The sequence below is a fragment of the Squalius cephalus genome (genome assembly GCF_949319135.1).
Source record: "Squalius cephalus genome assembly, chromosome: 1".
NCBI lineage: Eukaryota > Metazoa > Chordata > Actinopteri > Cypriniformes > Leuciscidae > Squalius > Squalius cephalus.
In genome coordinates, this window is record NC_137122.1 from 17,744,068 (window position 1) to 17,760,809 (window position 16,742).

The 16,742-nt window shown below is 38.3% G+C and overlaps 1 protein-coding gene and 1 long non-coding RNA gene across 4 annotated transcripts in view; one reads left to right on the plus strand and one right to left on the minus strand.

Annotated features, from left to right (window-relative positions):
- The window catches only part of LOC307162177 (piggyBac transposable element-derived protein 4-like), a 53,710-nt gene extending 43,155 nt beyond the window's left edge, over window positions 1-10,555 (plus strand). For 2 of the 3 annotated variants that reach the window (XM_079877342.1, XM_079877343.1), the window contains one exon: window positions 7,695-10,555. In XM_079877342.1, the coding sequence (XP_079733468.1) occupies window positions 8,237-10,369 (2,133 nt within the window). In that variant the 5' untranslated portion in view covers window positions 7,695-8,236 and the 3' untranslated portion in view covers window positions 10,370-10,555. Of the gene's footprint in view, window positions 1-2,184; window positions 2,300-7,694 lie in introns of those variants that run through there. The other variant, XM_079877344.1, reaches the window with a different exon arrangement.
- Window positions 10,556-11,164: 609 nt separating this feature from the next.
- Window positions 11,165-14,531, minus strand: LOC307170812. The gene is made up of 5 exons (XR_013823447.1): window positions 14,464-14,531; window positions 14,241-14,362; window positions 14,062-14,161; window positions 13,222-13,288; window positions 11,165-11,232 (listed from the first exon to the last, which is right to left on the minus strand). It is a non-coding gene; the product is annotated as an uncharacterized lncRNA (long non-coding RNA).
- Window positions 14,532-16,742: the final 2,211 nt, after the last annotated feature.

Below are 16,742 nucleotides of genomic sequence, written 5' to 3' on the forward strand. Positions count from 1 at the left end.
TAACCTCTTCACATTAAGACAAACAGATAAACTAGAGTATTTGTTTTAGCCTATCTGACATACATTTGACAGTAATATATTATTAAGCCACAGCCACAAATCTAGGCTAACACTAAACTGAAAAGGGTATTTTAGTTTTACAATATAACTGTATAAGAAACAGTGCAACAAATACATCTAGGATTATAAAAACTATGAATAATATTTGAAAAAAAGAATCTCTTTAAAACTTAATTTCCAGAAACTATTTTGTTAAATAAAATGCATTTCAGTTTTTAAATATGAAAGTGCAGCAGTAACTTATACTCAATCTAAGTAGTCATTTTAAAACACTAAGTGCAGCCACAGTGTAGTGAAATAAGAGACTTGAGTAATAGAGTACACAAATAAACCTCAACTGAACAGTTAAAGGGTTAGTTCACCCCAAAATGAAAATTCTGTCAGTAATTACTCTCCCTCATGTTGTTCCAACCCCGTAAGACCTTCGTTCATCTTCGGGACACAAATGAAGATATTTTGTATTAAATCTGAGAGCTGGCTCACTCCTTCATAGGCTTCTCTGTAATTTAAACTTGCTGGCCCAGAAAGTTAGTAAAGACAAATTTTAAAATAGTCCAAGTGACTACAGTGGCTCAACCATAAGTTTATCAAGCGACAAGAATAGTTTTGTGCGAAAAAAAACTAAACAAAAATAACGACTTGTGAGTGAGTTCACGTGGTGTAACAGCGCAGCGCTTCTGGGTTGTACGTCAGAACGTAGGCTCTCTATTGGCCGACGCTGGTCATGTGTGTGATGCGTGTGACGTACAACACAGAAGCACTGCTTATTTATTTTTATGCGCACAAAAGTATTATCATTGCTTGATAAAAAATTATGATGATTGTCAGTAGTTATAAAATCAAACCATGTTTCAGTTCATAGTTATGTTGCTGTAGTGTTTGAATATGAGTGATATTAGTGTTTGTTTTTGTATTATTGGTGTTTTATCCATGTCATATTGAGAGAAATAACAGTATCATCTTTCAGTAGAGCAGTTTAATAGGCTTTTATCATATATCCTGACTCAAATAATGTTTTTCTAACAGCAAACACTCAGAATAAAGTGAGATGATCTGCTGATGATCCTGAATGGCTTGTTGAATGAGTGTTGATAGTCTGAGGCTCATCAATATTAACAGATTTGCTGAAAACACTCTTTATTTCATGACAATAGTTCCTGTTTTCACCTCATTTATTATGCTGATGTCTTCAGATCTCCTGTAAATTGACACTTGAAGCTCATTTCATTGGTGTGAACAGACTGAGGGTAATTGTTGGTTTCTATATAGAGATACTAGGGCTGCACGATAACAAGAAAAATGATAATCACCATTATTTTGCACAAAATTGTAATCACGATTATTATGTTAGTTAAGAACTTTTATTTCACTTCTGTATGCTTATTGCTTTTTACGGCCAAATAATAAATAAAAAAACACATTATAAACAGAACATAAATACTGCAAGTCACTGTATTGAAACTGAAAATGTTTAACTCGGGTAAAAATAAAACTGGGCCTCGACTTTTAAATGCCAAATGGAAATAAAATAAAATTTGAATAAAACTCAAATGTGAAAAATGTAGGCTATTATTCAGTTTTTTCCCCTATCCTATGATAAGCTTGCATATATGTATTTATACATGTTACAGGTTTTTGGCTAGAACAAGTCTGTCAACATGATCTGGCTTTAGGGAGGACCGCAAGCAAGTAACAACACCCCCCCCCCCCAGCACTAAAAGCTCTCTCTGAAAGACAACTTGTGGCTGGTATGCACAGGTATCTCTTTGCCACTTTTGAAAGCCTTGGGTAGACCTTTTCATTCCCCTTCCACCATTTTAGTGGGTTACCCTCACTATCCAGGTTGCATGACTTTTAAGTAAGTCTGCAGCTCACAAGCTACACATAGTTCCTGGTTGTTAGGTGGCAAGGCTTGTCTTAAAGTAGCTTCCTAACATCATCTTTTTCTTTGGAGCGCATCCAGCTTCAGCATCCTCCTCAGTGTTTTCTTCTGGTGGTTCTGGGGAAGGCATCTACACACATAAAAAGAGACAATAAAAACAAATTTAGGAGTCTCAAATCACTATATAGATCACAGTGCAGCACTTGTTTTTTTTATTATTATTACCGTCACTGCCTCAGTCTTCATCTCTGATTTAAGTCTAGCCTGTATTAATGTTTTGTTGTCTTCAGCGGTGTAACTCATCTTAAAACATGGATCTACAGTCGATGTCATGTCCAACCGAGCCTGGATTTGTGGGTCACTATATTTTTCATTTACCTTTCAAGACTGACGAGTTAAAAAAGATGAAGAACTGGCTTTACAAATGACACGCTGACGTACTTCTCAATGGACGGAGTGCATCAGTAAACTCAACTAGAGGCTTCAGGGATTTGTTGATCGCCTCTAGTACATCCATGTCCTGCCATGTTGGGATAAGGTGCCTGGACTTCTTGTCAGAGGACAGGACATGAGCAGTGGCCTTCTGCTGCTCAATGACTCTCTCTATCATGGCCTGATGTGATCCCCACCTAGTGGGAAGCTCTGTTTTCAGTGAGTGCTCCGGGAGCTTTAGCTCCTTTTGTGCTGCTACAAACTCCCTCTTAGTGTAGGAAAAGGTGCTCATAAGCTTTTAGCAGAGACCCACAACCCTGTCAGTTCTTGGATCCTTCATAGCATTCTCTGCAGAAAAACAATTGTCAGAAAAACATTGTCAAGCCAAAAGCATATGAGCAATTCCAGCATTATGGACGTGACATTTGCAGTCAAAACGTAAAATATAAATTCTCAGAAAATGCATTTAATACCAATATATTTAAACGTCTGTTTATATGTCCATACTCCCTTAATAAAGGAGTCCAGACATTAGAAAAATATCAGTCTACACATGCGATTATATTTAATATGAGGGAAATACACGTGCGTTACGGACGTAAAAAAAAAAAGACGTGAGTTTGTGGGAGACCACATACTTTGTAGAAATTCTGCGAATTAAAATGCACAAGCCAAAAGAAATAATACCAACCGAAGGGATGAGTGTTGGCTCTCTACAGAACATAAATTATTTATTTTATTTTAGTTTTCATTTATTCATTTATGAGGAAAAAACGTTGTTACGGACGTGACGGATTTCCGTTATGGCCGTGACAGTTCCGAAATCGACACTTGGCTGATGCTGGAAAATCAGAGAAAATGCTTTAAAAACTTAAACAGAGACCTATTTGTGTGTCTCTGTTGGGTATTTAAAACAACAAACATCTGAGATGATGACATCTGAGACATCAGTAAAGGCTACACAATTAATCAAATTTAAACTGAAATCACCGTGTTATAGATTAACCTCCGTTCATGTGGTGTTTACTATAGACCCCGAAAGATACGGAATTGCTAATACACAGCTGTTTTGTATTTTCATCATATCGATATTCTCCGGTGTCGAGATCGCCGGTTTCCCCTCAGTCCAAGGTGAATTGAAACGCTGTCCGATTGTAAAAGTGTTTAGGCCTGTGTCTATATAGAACAAACAGTCTGGAGAGCGGTATGCAAAACGCAATCGTGTCACAATGATCGCAATATTATGTTTTGTGTCAAAATGATCACAATTTATACCCATTTTGCATTGTTGAATGCGCAATCGTGCTTCAAAATAGCCACATTATTGCAATATTACACAATGCATTGTAAGAATAATTGAAATGTTATTGTCTTAAGCAGTGTTGGGGAGTAACGGAATACATGGAATACATGCGTTACGTATTCAGAATACAAATTATGAGTAACTGTATTCCGTTACAGTTACAATTTAAATAGTTGGTATTTAGAATACAGTTACATTGTTGAAATCAATGGATTACATGACGATACTTCTCTGTTTCACGAGTTTATTCACTCTCTAAATAAATTAAGGCAACTCCATGCATTTCCCAGAAGCCCCAATATGAAAACGAAAAAAATGCGCGGTTTGCGTGACCAGTCACAATCCATTAATGGAGTCGGAAGAGGAACAGCGGGAGCTAGAGGTAGCCTATGGAGCCGGAACAACAGAGCAGGGCAAGAATGCGTTATATCTTGGAAATTCAAACAGCATTTCACATTAAAGAAAGAGAAGGGAGAACGAAATATAACTGTGCAGTGCAACCTCTGCTTGCCAGCAACCAACCTCCTTTCAGCGTCCAAAGACTCCACCTCAAATCTGAAGAAGCATCTTAAAGTAGGCCTACGTTTTTTTTTCAAATACGTGCAGTCAAAACTTGAAATATAAATTCTCCGAAAATGCATTAATACCAATAGTGAAACGTCTGTTAATAAAGGAGTCCAGACCGTTAGAAAAATATCGGTCTACATGCGTTTTAAATTTAATATGAGGGAAATAAACATGCGTGACACAAAAAATCTAACTTTTAGGTGGCAAAATATATTTTGTTATTCTGTGAATTAGGCTACACTGCGCAAACCAAAAGTAATACTACTCACCGGATGAAGAAGGGTTGGCTCTCCAAAGAACATAAAATCTTTATTTTATTTTATTTTTCGTATTTATGAGAAAAAAAAAAAACAATGTTACGGTCGTGACAGTTCTCCGTTACGGACGTGAGCGCTCTGAACGCAGCACTAAAAGACTGCTTTAAAACTTTCACAGAGACCTCAAACAAAAAGCACAAAGCCTTTCTTTAAAGTGAATTTCGTTTTGTATTAATTGTATCTTAATTTTAATCAATGTTTCATCAACCAATTGCCTGGATTAAATAAGAAGTAAATATAGCAGACAAAAGATAATCAGGACACGGAGGCGCCAGCGCGTGAACTGGAGCTGGTCTCATAAATCAACGCCCGTTTCACAGCCTACTCTGTTTGCAGTGCGTTTTTTTTTTTTTTTTTTTTTTTCGTACCCATGTTAACAGATTAGAGCTTTCACACTGCGGTCCGTTTATCCGTCCCAGTTGCGTTGCGTATACAGCAGTGCAGAGATCGTTTCCGCACCGAGTCTATTTCTGCTGTGCCGCAAACGCTGAATTAAAGTGACAGCGCATGTTTCGTGGTCAAAATGAATACAGATTGAGCTGAAAATGTAGTAATTTTACCATAAATGCATTTAATTAAATACTGCTTTTTTTCACAGTCATCTTTTTACTTTAAGACCGGGGTAAAGATCGCGGCCGACACTGACAAAGAAAACACTTGTTTATTAATAAACAATTACAATTTCTCCTTTCTATATTTGACATATTCATGATTATTACTTTTGCCGGTTCTTTGTGACAGCTTTTAGGTGCTTTATTGGCATACGCATCACCACCGCATCACCACACCCCCACCCCACAAGAATAGGCCTGTTTATTAAGCAGGATTTGATGGCCGACACTTATAAAATGCAATTCAATGTGGAAGTAATCCAAGTATTCAGAATACGATACTCAGATGGAGTAACGTAACGGAATACGTTACAAATTACATTTTTGGGCATGTATTCTGTAACGGAATACATTTTGGCTCGTCAAATCATGCATGATTTAATATGAAGCGTATGTAACGGTCACGTCCGTAACGCATAATTAGGTTGTTTAGAGCAAATAAGTGAAATGAATTGTCATTCATAACGAGAATAGACATATTTTGGCTTTGCACATAAAGTTTCAAATTAATTGTAATAATAATTATTATACAATATAAACTTATTTTTTAAATCGTTACGGACGTGACACAGCTCTGAAGTGTCGTGACTTCCTAAATATAGCCTTTATAAATTTAAAGGGCAATGCAGTTATAACAAAGTGGGTGTATTTATATCTCAGTCATGCTCCCATCTTTCTGCAAAATGCTTACTGTCAACATAAAGTATTAAAAAAGGATTCTTTGATCCTTCTTTTTAAAGCATGAAATATGTTTGTTAGAAAAAGCAATTAGTATCTGTGCACACACCTTATCTGAGGTGAATAAACACAGAAATTTCCTTAAAATTTACATGACAGCACATCAATACAATAAAATACAGACCCAAATGGACAACTTAGAAAGGGTTTTGATATTTTGATAATAACTTTATTTTTTCATGGCAAGGTTGACATTTGCATGTAATCGCCCTTATGAAGTCTACAAGTAAAAATAGTAAAAGGCCCAAATGTGTCAATTTAAAATATTTTTGTTGTTTAACGAAAACATGACCTAAGAAAGAACGAAATTATGAACACTGATCCAGATTTATTACTTATCATTAGCTCATGATATCTAATGCATTTTAATGCTAACAAATAGAACATTATTTTAATTTGACAATTTTTTTTTTTAATGTTTACAAATTATGTACACCTACATGAGACTATTTATCAGTAAACACTGCTTTTTTTCTAAATTCTGCTGGGTGCACATACGTTCACATATTGTATTGTGCGACCAGCCAAATGTCGCTGGCTTAATCTTAAACTTTTAAATCTCTGTGATTGCACTGTAGGCTATTTGGCAGAATATGCTGAATATACTGTATGACGCTAGGTGTCGTATCTTTAAATTGGGTGAAATAGTTACACTATAATATTAAGGGAAAATGTTAAAACAACTTACCAATAGCTAAATTAAGTCTTAGCTGCGTTGCCCGTTGTAATGCAGACAAGTCTTTCTTCAAGCAAACCCCATGCAGAAATCGCTTCTTTGAGGCCCATTGCAAGATTGTATGATCTTGTGGGAAAAACAAAGTTTGCAAAAGCTTGCTTTTCATCTCAAACTCGCTGTCAATAAAATGAACGGTCAAGCTCAGTCGGTTGTGGCAGCAAAATATTCAGCACCTAGAATTTCTCTCTATTTCCAGTCAGTGTTTTCGCATACAGTCCAGGCAGAGCAACGTTAGAAAAATAGTTGCGTGAGGGTATGCTGTATCTTTTGTCAAGTGTGGCAATCATTTTTTTTAAACCCTTCATTGCTTACGGTGTTTATTGGACACATATCATTGGCTAAATGAAACGTGATCGCCTCTGTTATTTCCGTGTGTCTTTGCGAGCAAGGCGAATATGGTATTGCTTTGAGCAATGCCCCCGTTATTGTTGTCTGTGTTGTGGAAGGCTGGGGATTTTTTGTGGTTGCAGCTTTTTGTGCCTTCAACCTTTGAAATTCTTGATATAGTACTTTATGGTGGCTTCTAAGGTGGTTGAGGAGGTTTGTTGTGTAACCTTGCGACATCTGTATGGCACAGGAGCACAGTTTGCATAGGACTCGCACCTGATCAACATCACTTTCACTGAACCCGAAATACTTCCAAACAATGGAGTGTGACCCCTTTTTGGGAACTAACGAACGCACTTCTTCACCTTCATCTTGTTGTTCTGTCATTGTTTATTTCAGCTGAATGACTATAAGCTTCAACTTCTGCTACGCCATGAGAGCGCGCTTGAAATCTAAACACCATCACGTGAGACATGTGACGCAGTTGATCATCCGTACACTCGCAAGTTCAACCCATAAGGAAGACGAACACTGCAACCCTACTATGTTTGTTTTGTGCGATATCGCAACGATTATGGTTAATTAATCGTGGGAGACAGATATCGTTATCGCGATTAAAATACGATTAATCGTGCAGCCCTAAGAGATACAGACATAAATGCTTAGATGTGTCATTTAGTATTAAAACAAACTCAGTAACTGATAACTTTGATTTTTGCAGATCAGCTGCTCCCACAGCAATCACATCATCAGTGAAGCTCCTCCCACTGCAATCACATCATCAGTGAAGCTCCTCCCACATCAGTCTCATCATCAGTGAAACTCCTCCCACAACAATTACATCATCAGTGAAGCTCCTCCCACTGCAATTCTCCAATAAATGCTGGAATATTCCCATCATCAGCTACAAGTGAAGACGAGCAGCAATGCATCAGGAAGAGCTGATATCTGTAAAGACTGAGTTTATTAACCCTCTAGGCGCCACGATTGAGTTTACTCGACAAGATGCGGCACTGAATAAAACGGTCGATTTTGTCAAATAGGGTGTCAAATTTTGTTCAACCTCCCCTCCACTAGATGGCAGACATGTCATACTTCATCCCCGACTCAAAAAAAAGTCATGCTTCTATACAAAATCTTTGAGCTAGAGCGCATTGAATCAGTGCGAACAAAAGCGGAGCTTTTATCAGAGCCATTTTATCAGAGCAATATTGTCAACATCAGCGAGTATTTGCATTAGATTATTATTATTATTATTATCTAATGGCATCAATAAAGTTTACCTGCAATGAAGTGTTGGGTCTTCTATTCGCGGACCCTGATTCTGAAGGGGAATATCTGCCTTCAGAAGATGACGGTGATTCTGAAAGAGAAAGTATAGCCCTACACCAAGCACAAACGGTGAATCCTTTGCCCAATGTAGATGGTCCTTTGCCCAATGTCAGTGGTGGGAACAATGTTTCCCGGGGTCGGAGTGTTTATCGTGAAGTTAGCAGGCCTGTTAGTGTTGTGGGGAACGAGGCGGGAGATTTTTACCGCGCTAGCCATGTAGCTTTGTCTTCTGACCGTGTGCCTCTCCGCAATCGCGGCGACAGTATTGTGGTGGAGACTTTGTCTAATGCCACTGGGTATGTTAAACGAGGTCGAAGTATTCATAGGACAGTTGGGGGGCAACATGGAGGCAGGGTGGGGAGTCGCAATGACAGTGACAGTAGTCCGAGCTGTGCACACTCGGCGCGCGCGCGAGGCAGATCTGGCCGCGCTGCTCGTAGCAGGAGCAGAGGCGGTGTGACACGGGGCAGAGGGGCTATTATGCATAGTCTATCGCAAGCTGATGGGAATGCCGGATTTGAGTACTTGGCCAATGACGATGAGTACCAAAGTTGGATCACGCCCTTTGATCAGCCAATTGGATATCTGGGGGAAAGAGAACTCTCCAATGCCAATTCGCCCCTAGATTTTCTATCACTCTTTCTCTCTGATGATTTCTGGAATTTACTTGTAAATGAGACAAATCGCTACGCCCATCAGTTTTTAGCCTCCCATCAACTCCAGCCACAGTCCAGATTTCATCAATGGTCTGACGTAACTCTCAGTGAAATGAAAGCCTTCTTTTCTCTGCATTTGAGTATGGGTCTGGTAGAGAAGTCAGAGTTGGAGGATTATTGGGCCGAATATTGGCCAACAGCAACACCTGGATTTGGCAAGGTGATGTCCAGGAACAGATTTGAGATGATTTTGTCTTTCCTTCACTTCACCAATAATGAGGACTGTGTTGACAGGGGTCAACCAGGATATGACATGCTATTCAAAATCCGCCCAATCATCAATTTGGTCATCCCCCGGTTTTCAGCAATGTATGGTCCATCTAAGCAGCTGTCATTGGATGAAATGACCATTGCGTTCAAAGGGAAATCAACCCTAAAAATGTACAACCCAAACAAACCAGACAAATATGGCTACAAAGTATTTGTTCTGAGTGAAGCCAAGTCAGGCTATGTGCTACAGTGGTCCATGTACACTGGACAAAGTAGGCCTAATGCGAGTGATTTCGGTGCTACACACCTTATTGTCCGTGAGCTGATGGCCCCGTACACAGGGAAAGGGCATGAGGTGTACATGGACAGCTATTACACCTCGCCAGCCATAGCAGATGAGCTGGCAAGAAATGATTCGGGTTTGTGTGGGACTGTCAGCAGTAAGAGGAAGGGGATGCCAATGGGCCTCACCCGTGAACAGTTACCGTTGAGCAAGGGAGATGACCCAGTCTTCATGAGGAAGGGGAAAATGCTAGTTTGTGCGTGGCATGATACAAAGCGCCTCACAATGCTCTCTACACTGCATTCCAACACATGTGTCAGAAAGCGCATCAGGATCAAAGACACTGATAGGGAGATAAATATGCCTGTTTGTGTTGATGACTACAATTCGTTCATGGGGGGTGTCGACACAGCAGACCAGAGAATGAAGACCTACCTCTTTCCCCATAGGTCAAGGAAATGGTACAACAGGATTTTCAATGCCATTCTCAGTGTAAGCATGGTGAATGCCCACATAATTTACTGCCGCTGCACTGCTGCTCCTCACAAGCCCCTGAAAGTCTTCGTGCAGGATGTCATCACTGCTTTACTGGAAGGCTTCTCCAGGAAAGAGAGCAACAAAGGCCGAAAGTTGTCCTCACTGGGAGACTTGCCACAGAGACTCACTGAGCGCCACTTTATCTGCCAGGCTGATGGTTACCCAGATTGTGTAGTTTGTTCTGATCGGACCCGCCCTAAAGGCCGCCGTCAGACAAAATACATGTGCAGGCAGTGTGGGGTGGGTCTTTGTGTTGTGCCTTGCAATGAGAGGTACCACACCATGAAACACTACAAGAAATGTCACCTGAATGGATAGGGAGTCATTATCTCTACAGCAAAAGGCCTGCTACATAAATTCTTTTTTTTTTTTTTTTGTCTGCCATTTATTAGTAATGATTTACACTGTTTATTTACTATCTATTTCCCTGATCATTTAGTAGTGTACAATATGTGTTATTTTTTGTGTGTTCATGTCCTTGTGATGTGTGCGTCTTTGTCAGCTAAAAAAAAAAAAAAAAAAAATATCCAACAAAAAGAAAAAAAAAAATACTAACATTGTCTCTCATCTTGTCTCGTCATCTCACTCATGATCTGTGCCTTGCCGTGGCGAGTGAGCTTTTGAACAAAACAGGTCTTGTCTACTTGTGTTTGTGTGTCATATGAATAATATATATGTGCCCCATACATGGAATCAGAGTGCCTACTGTATGTACACTGTTAAAAATTTATTGTAATTTTACAGGAAATTCCTGGCAACTAATTGCAGTAATTTTACAGCAAGTAATATACAGGATTATTACTGTTTACGATTACAATAAAGTAATGTATTTATACAGCAGTGCTACTGTGATTATAGTAGCATTATTACAGTAAAATGCTGTAATTTATTTCAATTTTTTGTATATTTACTGCAACTCAGTTGCCAGGAATTTCCTGTAATTTCAACAGGACAGAATCACAATTTTATATTGTAATTCAATATACTGTATATATCCTGTTATTTGTAAATATTACAATACAATGCTGTAATTATCCATATTAGGCAATTAAAAACACAACAATGATATCTTCTTAATCTTTTATTAAAAACTCTTTTCTTAGGAGGGTGTAACAGGTGCGTTGAGCCCGTATCTCTTCTCTGCTTTGCAGCCCGTCTGGGAGTTGATTCCACAAAAAGTTCTGAAAACCGAGAGAGAGGGAAAAAAAGTTTAAAGTTTTCATATCTGTTAAATAATAACAAATACTGCGTAAAAAAACAAAAGTAACCTTTTCCTACTTGCTCATAAACGAAAATGATTTTGATGTATTTATTTAATATTAACAACTTAACATTTAGAATTGCATTGGCTTTTACATTGTTTTTTGTAAATATATAATGTCATTGTATGCATGTATGCACTGTATATCGAATGACACTTTGGACAAAAGCATCTGCTAAATACCTTAACCACACTTCAAAATGTTTTATTTAACTAATTAATGAAAGTTGTAATGTTAAACTGCTGTCCGTCAGACTCCGACTCGTCTTCTGTTTACACATAAATGTCCTGCATGGGAATAGCATCTCTAGGTAGAACAGACACTTAAAAGTAATAGCTGGGTCTCCATCCACCTTTTTAATACACATTTTAACCATTTGAAAAAGAAATCCTGACCTGAAACGGTTAAAATTCACAATATATTTACAATCAGAGTTATATTAATAAACACCCTGATGCTTCCGAGCTTTATAATGGCAGTGGATTGCAACATCAATTTGAAGCTCAAAAAAGTGCATCTATCCCTCATAAAAGTGCTTCACATAGCTCTGATGGGTTAATAATAAAGGCCTTCTGAAGCAAAGCAATGAGTTTGTAAAGTTTTAAATATTAATATTTTTCTTACATTAAGTAAAATAACTAGCTTCCGGCCAAGAGAACAATAACATACAGATTTTACTCTAAAGTGCAACTTATGCGAGTAATGCAACATACTGCTGATATTTACACTACGCTACTTCTGACATCTTGAGTTGTGCAAGTTGCACTTTGAATGCAAGTAGACTGCGTATGGCCGTTTGGCCGTAAGCTAGAATTTTACTTTGTAACGTGTTAAATATGGATATTTTTCTTACGCAAACTTTTCGCTTCAGGAGGCCTATTTTAACACCTCAGAGCCGCGTGGAACACTTTTATGATGGATAAATGCACTTTTTTGAGCTTCAAACTGATCCACTGCCATTATAAAGCTTGGAAGTGTCAGTTGTTTATTTGTATAACTCAGATTGTATTTGTCTGAAAGAATGGCTTGAAGGTAAGTAAATCATGGGGTAATTTTCATTTAAAAGTGAACTACCCTTAAAGGGTTAGTTCACCCAAAAATGAAAATTCTGTCAGTAATTACTCACCCTCATGTTGTTCCAACCCCGTAAGACCTTCGTTCATCTTCGGAACACAAATTAAGATATTTTTGATTAAATCTGAGAGCTGGATCACTCCTCCATAGGCTTCTAAGGCATTATAACTTGCTGGCCCAGAAAAATGTATTAAAGACATCGTTAATATAATACAAGTGACTACAGTGGCTCAATCTTAAGTTTATAAAGCGACGAGAATACTTTTTGTGCGCAAAAAAACAACAAAAATAACGACTTTATTCCACTATTCATTTCCTTCTCTCTGGGCCTCGAGTGACTTCATGTAGTGTAACAGCGCAGCGCTTCTGTGTTGTACGTCACACGTAGGCTCACTATTGGCCGACGCTGGTCATGTGTGTGATGCATGTGACGTACAACACAGAAGCGCTGCACAGTTATACTACGTGAAAAAACTCGAGGCCCAGAGAGAAGGAAATGAATAGTGGAATAAAGTCATTATTTTTGTTTACTTTTTGCGCACAAAAAGTATTCTCGTCGCTTGATAAACGTGTGGTTGAGCCACTGTAGTCACTTGGACTATATTAACGATGTCTTTAATGCATTTTCTGGGCCAGCAAGTTATAATGTCTTAGAAGCCTATGGAGGAGTGATCCAGCTCTCAGATTTAATAAAAAATATCTTCATTTGTGTTCCGAAGATGAACGAAGGTCTTACGGGGTTGGAACAACATGAGGGTGAGTAATTACTGACAGAATTTTCATTTTTGTGTGAACTAGGGCCTAACCCTTTAACAAAATAAGCGAAGAATATACCTTGTACAATTAAGCAAGGTGTGCTGGGTAGGGTCTCTCTCTGGATATCAGCAGCTGTGGCAGAGGGCTAGGGAATAAAAAATGTAAATATTACCAAATGTATTAACAATTAAACAACAAATACCAATTACAAATCTATTATTATTTTAATATATAAATCTATTATTATATTAACATATAATTTGAGACAAACAAAATGGTTAACGTTAACTTGATTTTAATACTACTGATAATTTGCTGCCTTCTCTGAAGACAAAGAAAGCAGTGAAAGCCTTTCAACAGAACCCAGGCTCCGAAAAAATATTTAATGACGATGCTGGTTGGTTTAAGTTGCGCACACGCAGTTTATTTTATATAAAGACAGCTTACATGACTGCTCTTTCACCCTGGTTGGCCAAGCACAAAGTAAAGTTATAACATCTTAACATACCAGATGCTATATTCATCTTTTATCACAGTTATAGCTAACTTACAGAATTAAATGAAGATACCAGTGACCGTAAAATCTACAAGCTACGTTTATGCTAGTGTACAAACCACGACTTCAAGACCCCCGATTAAGTTACAAGACAGCAAAACAGAAGTCCTAATAACGTTACAACAGCCTGTCCGGTAGCACGTGTAATCAATGCAATACTAATCTGAGCTAAGGAAGCTTAATTTACCGGGCTAACGTTAATGTTTATTTTTACAGTCTGGGATAGCGTGATTTGAGCTATCGTCATTGTGGTGATTTTCCATTAACGTTACGTTACAAGCTCAGCTCGACTCGATTCTACTCACCATGTTTGTTTTTCCATTGTGAATATCTAGTTTCTTGTACCTGATGTGATAAATGACCTTTTTCCTTATGGATTGAGTAAGACGCCGCGCCACTTCACCGGGGTCAGTTCATGTTGTTTATACCGGGAGTGAGCGAGTCGAGTCGGGGCGAGTTGAGCTAACGTTATAGGAATCTAACGTTACTCTAGATAATGTCACTGAAATATCCCAAACGAAAAATTGTGAATATCTCGTACCTTGCACCTGCATGTGGTTCCTTTTCCGTATGGATTAAATAAGAAGACGCCACTTCACTGCGGTCAGTTCAGGTTGTTTTTAGTCGACTCGGGGCGAACGTCACTGAAGCTAATGGTACACACTGAAATATACCAAACGAAACAATCAGCAGTACTCACTTATATCAACGGTATTAATATATCCATATACTTATAAAATAGATTTCATGTTAACGTTTCATACCTGAGATGTGTTGTTCTTCCAAAAATGTTTGATTCTGTAACCGTTGGCCGCGCAATTTCAAAATTCAAACAGCAACGATCCCACAATGTTATGCGGCGGCTGTAAAATAATGCTTCTACAGTGTAGTTACAATAAAATTACAAGACTGTCCATAAATTTCCCATCATGCATTTGCATTTACAATAAAAACATGAATACAACATGTTGTTGTAAAATGTATTGTAAAAATTACATCAGTTGTTAACAGTGTAGTAAATGGAAAATCTCTACAGCAAATGGCCAACCGCTACATGCATTCGGTTTGTTTCTACCATTTATTAGTAATGCATGTTCTATAGATCTGCGATTGATAGTTACATCTTCCGATGGCTCATTGACGTAATCACGTTATGTGCACTATGACCCCAGGGTTTGTCGCATGTTCTGACGTCACAAGCTGCGACATTTGACTCCAATTTGCTGTATGTTTCTCTACTGCGTTTTACTTTTCTTATTGTCTTTTTATCATTGCTTCATCATTTTAGCATTTCTTACTCTTTTACAAATGCACATTTACAAATGCAAGCACATTCATACACATACGCGCACATAACGTTATGCCTAGGGGGTAAAAGGGGGTATTCTCCACCCCCCCCCCCTTTTTTTTTTGACTCCACAACGCAGTTTATAAAAATAAACTGTATCTGAGTGTATCTTACAAACTAATTTATGTAAACAGTTCTAATCAATTGTGTGTAGTTTTAAAGTGTTCTATGCAAGTTTTTTACATTGACAAGTTTGAGGTTGACATTTATGATATTTCTTGTATTTAATAAAATATGTAGAAGAAAAAAAGATTAAATTTTTTTTGTTCATTGCACTGTTGAGCTAGGCTATTTATCTAGTTACTATTGATTTTTTACATACATAGCAGGGTTCTCAAGTCTCACGCATTGGCCGTGAGACACACGCAATTCAACCAGATCACACGCTCACACGCCACACCGTGTATTTCTCACACTGAAAAGGCAATGCCAACCAAGTTGTCTTGCAAGCTTTATATATAACGTTGTATACGAGCATGGGCGTCGGAAGCAAAAAAAAAGTGGGTGGGTCCTCCCCCAGAAAAATGTTACTAATGCCATTTCATGTATTCTGATGCCTTTTAATTAAACAAGTAAACTAAACTAGCCTCCACGTCGTGCATTAAATGCACAGCTATCCGTGGATTATCCTGCTGATACCATAGTCATTTGCCAGCATTGACAACTTAAAGCTGTTATTGATGTTTGCAACGCAATATTTGACTGGAAGGGAACAACGGGCGGTTTTTTTGTCAGTTGCGGCTCGTTGAGAAATATAATGTAGCGATTCAGCGGAAATGGAGTTTAATTCATTAGGGCATTCCTCAAGTGGAATAGATCTGACTGACGGCGCTCTGAAAAGTGAGTGGGTCCAGAGTGGGTGGGTCTTGTCCCACCCATATACAATGGTTCCGACGCCCATGTATACGAGGCGCGGGCACACAAAGTGAAGTTTCCTGCCGCCAGCACGTATCTCAGCCAGATTGCGTTCGTTACTAGGCAACATAGATGCGCAAACACACGGAAGTTGACGGAACATTCTCGGCCACCGTACGTTCGTTACTAGGTAACCAACAACATTGCGCGAACGCATGTCGTGATGGAGAAGGTAAGTTGGAAGAAAGCTCGTCTAACATTTTTAGGCTAGAACATTTAATATATAGCCCATCGTATACATTATTATTGATGCAGTCAAAAACTCTACAACTACTCTGCAACCAGGCCAGAAGCTTTGGCTCAGTTTGGCTAGCTTACGTTATCTGAAACTAAGGGAAATGTTAGTGGGTATGGGAAGGAATGAAGATGTATTTCTTCATTTTATTTTAAATGATATATTATACTGTATTAATAGTCTTTCTAGTTACATTAAGGCTACATGTATTAAAGCAGAGTTCTCTGGGTAATAGTTTATATCCTGTCAAAACATACATTAATCATTGCCATTGCATTTGTATTTTTCAAAGATGTCAGGGAAAAAGCAAAAAGATATTTTATCATTCAAGTGGGAGGGCCCTACCGCTGTTATCAAGGCATCAAAATGTGCAACAAACACTTACAACACAAACCACATAAGCTGGAGTGTGTACTCTTGTGTACACACAAACACACCTTAATACTCTAATATGTCATCTGTTCACAATGTCCCACCACACAATAAATCATTATACCATTTCGACTAGACACATTCAAAATGCAAAAAGATTTGTTTTTCCAAAC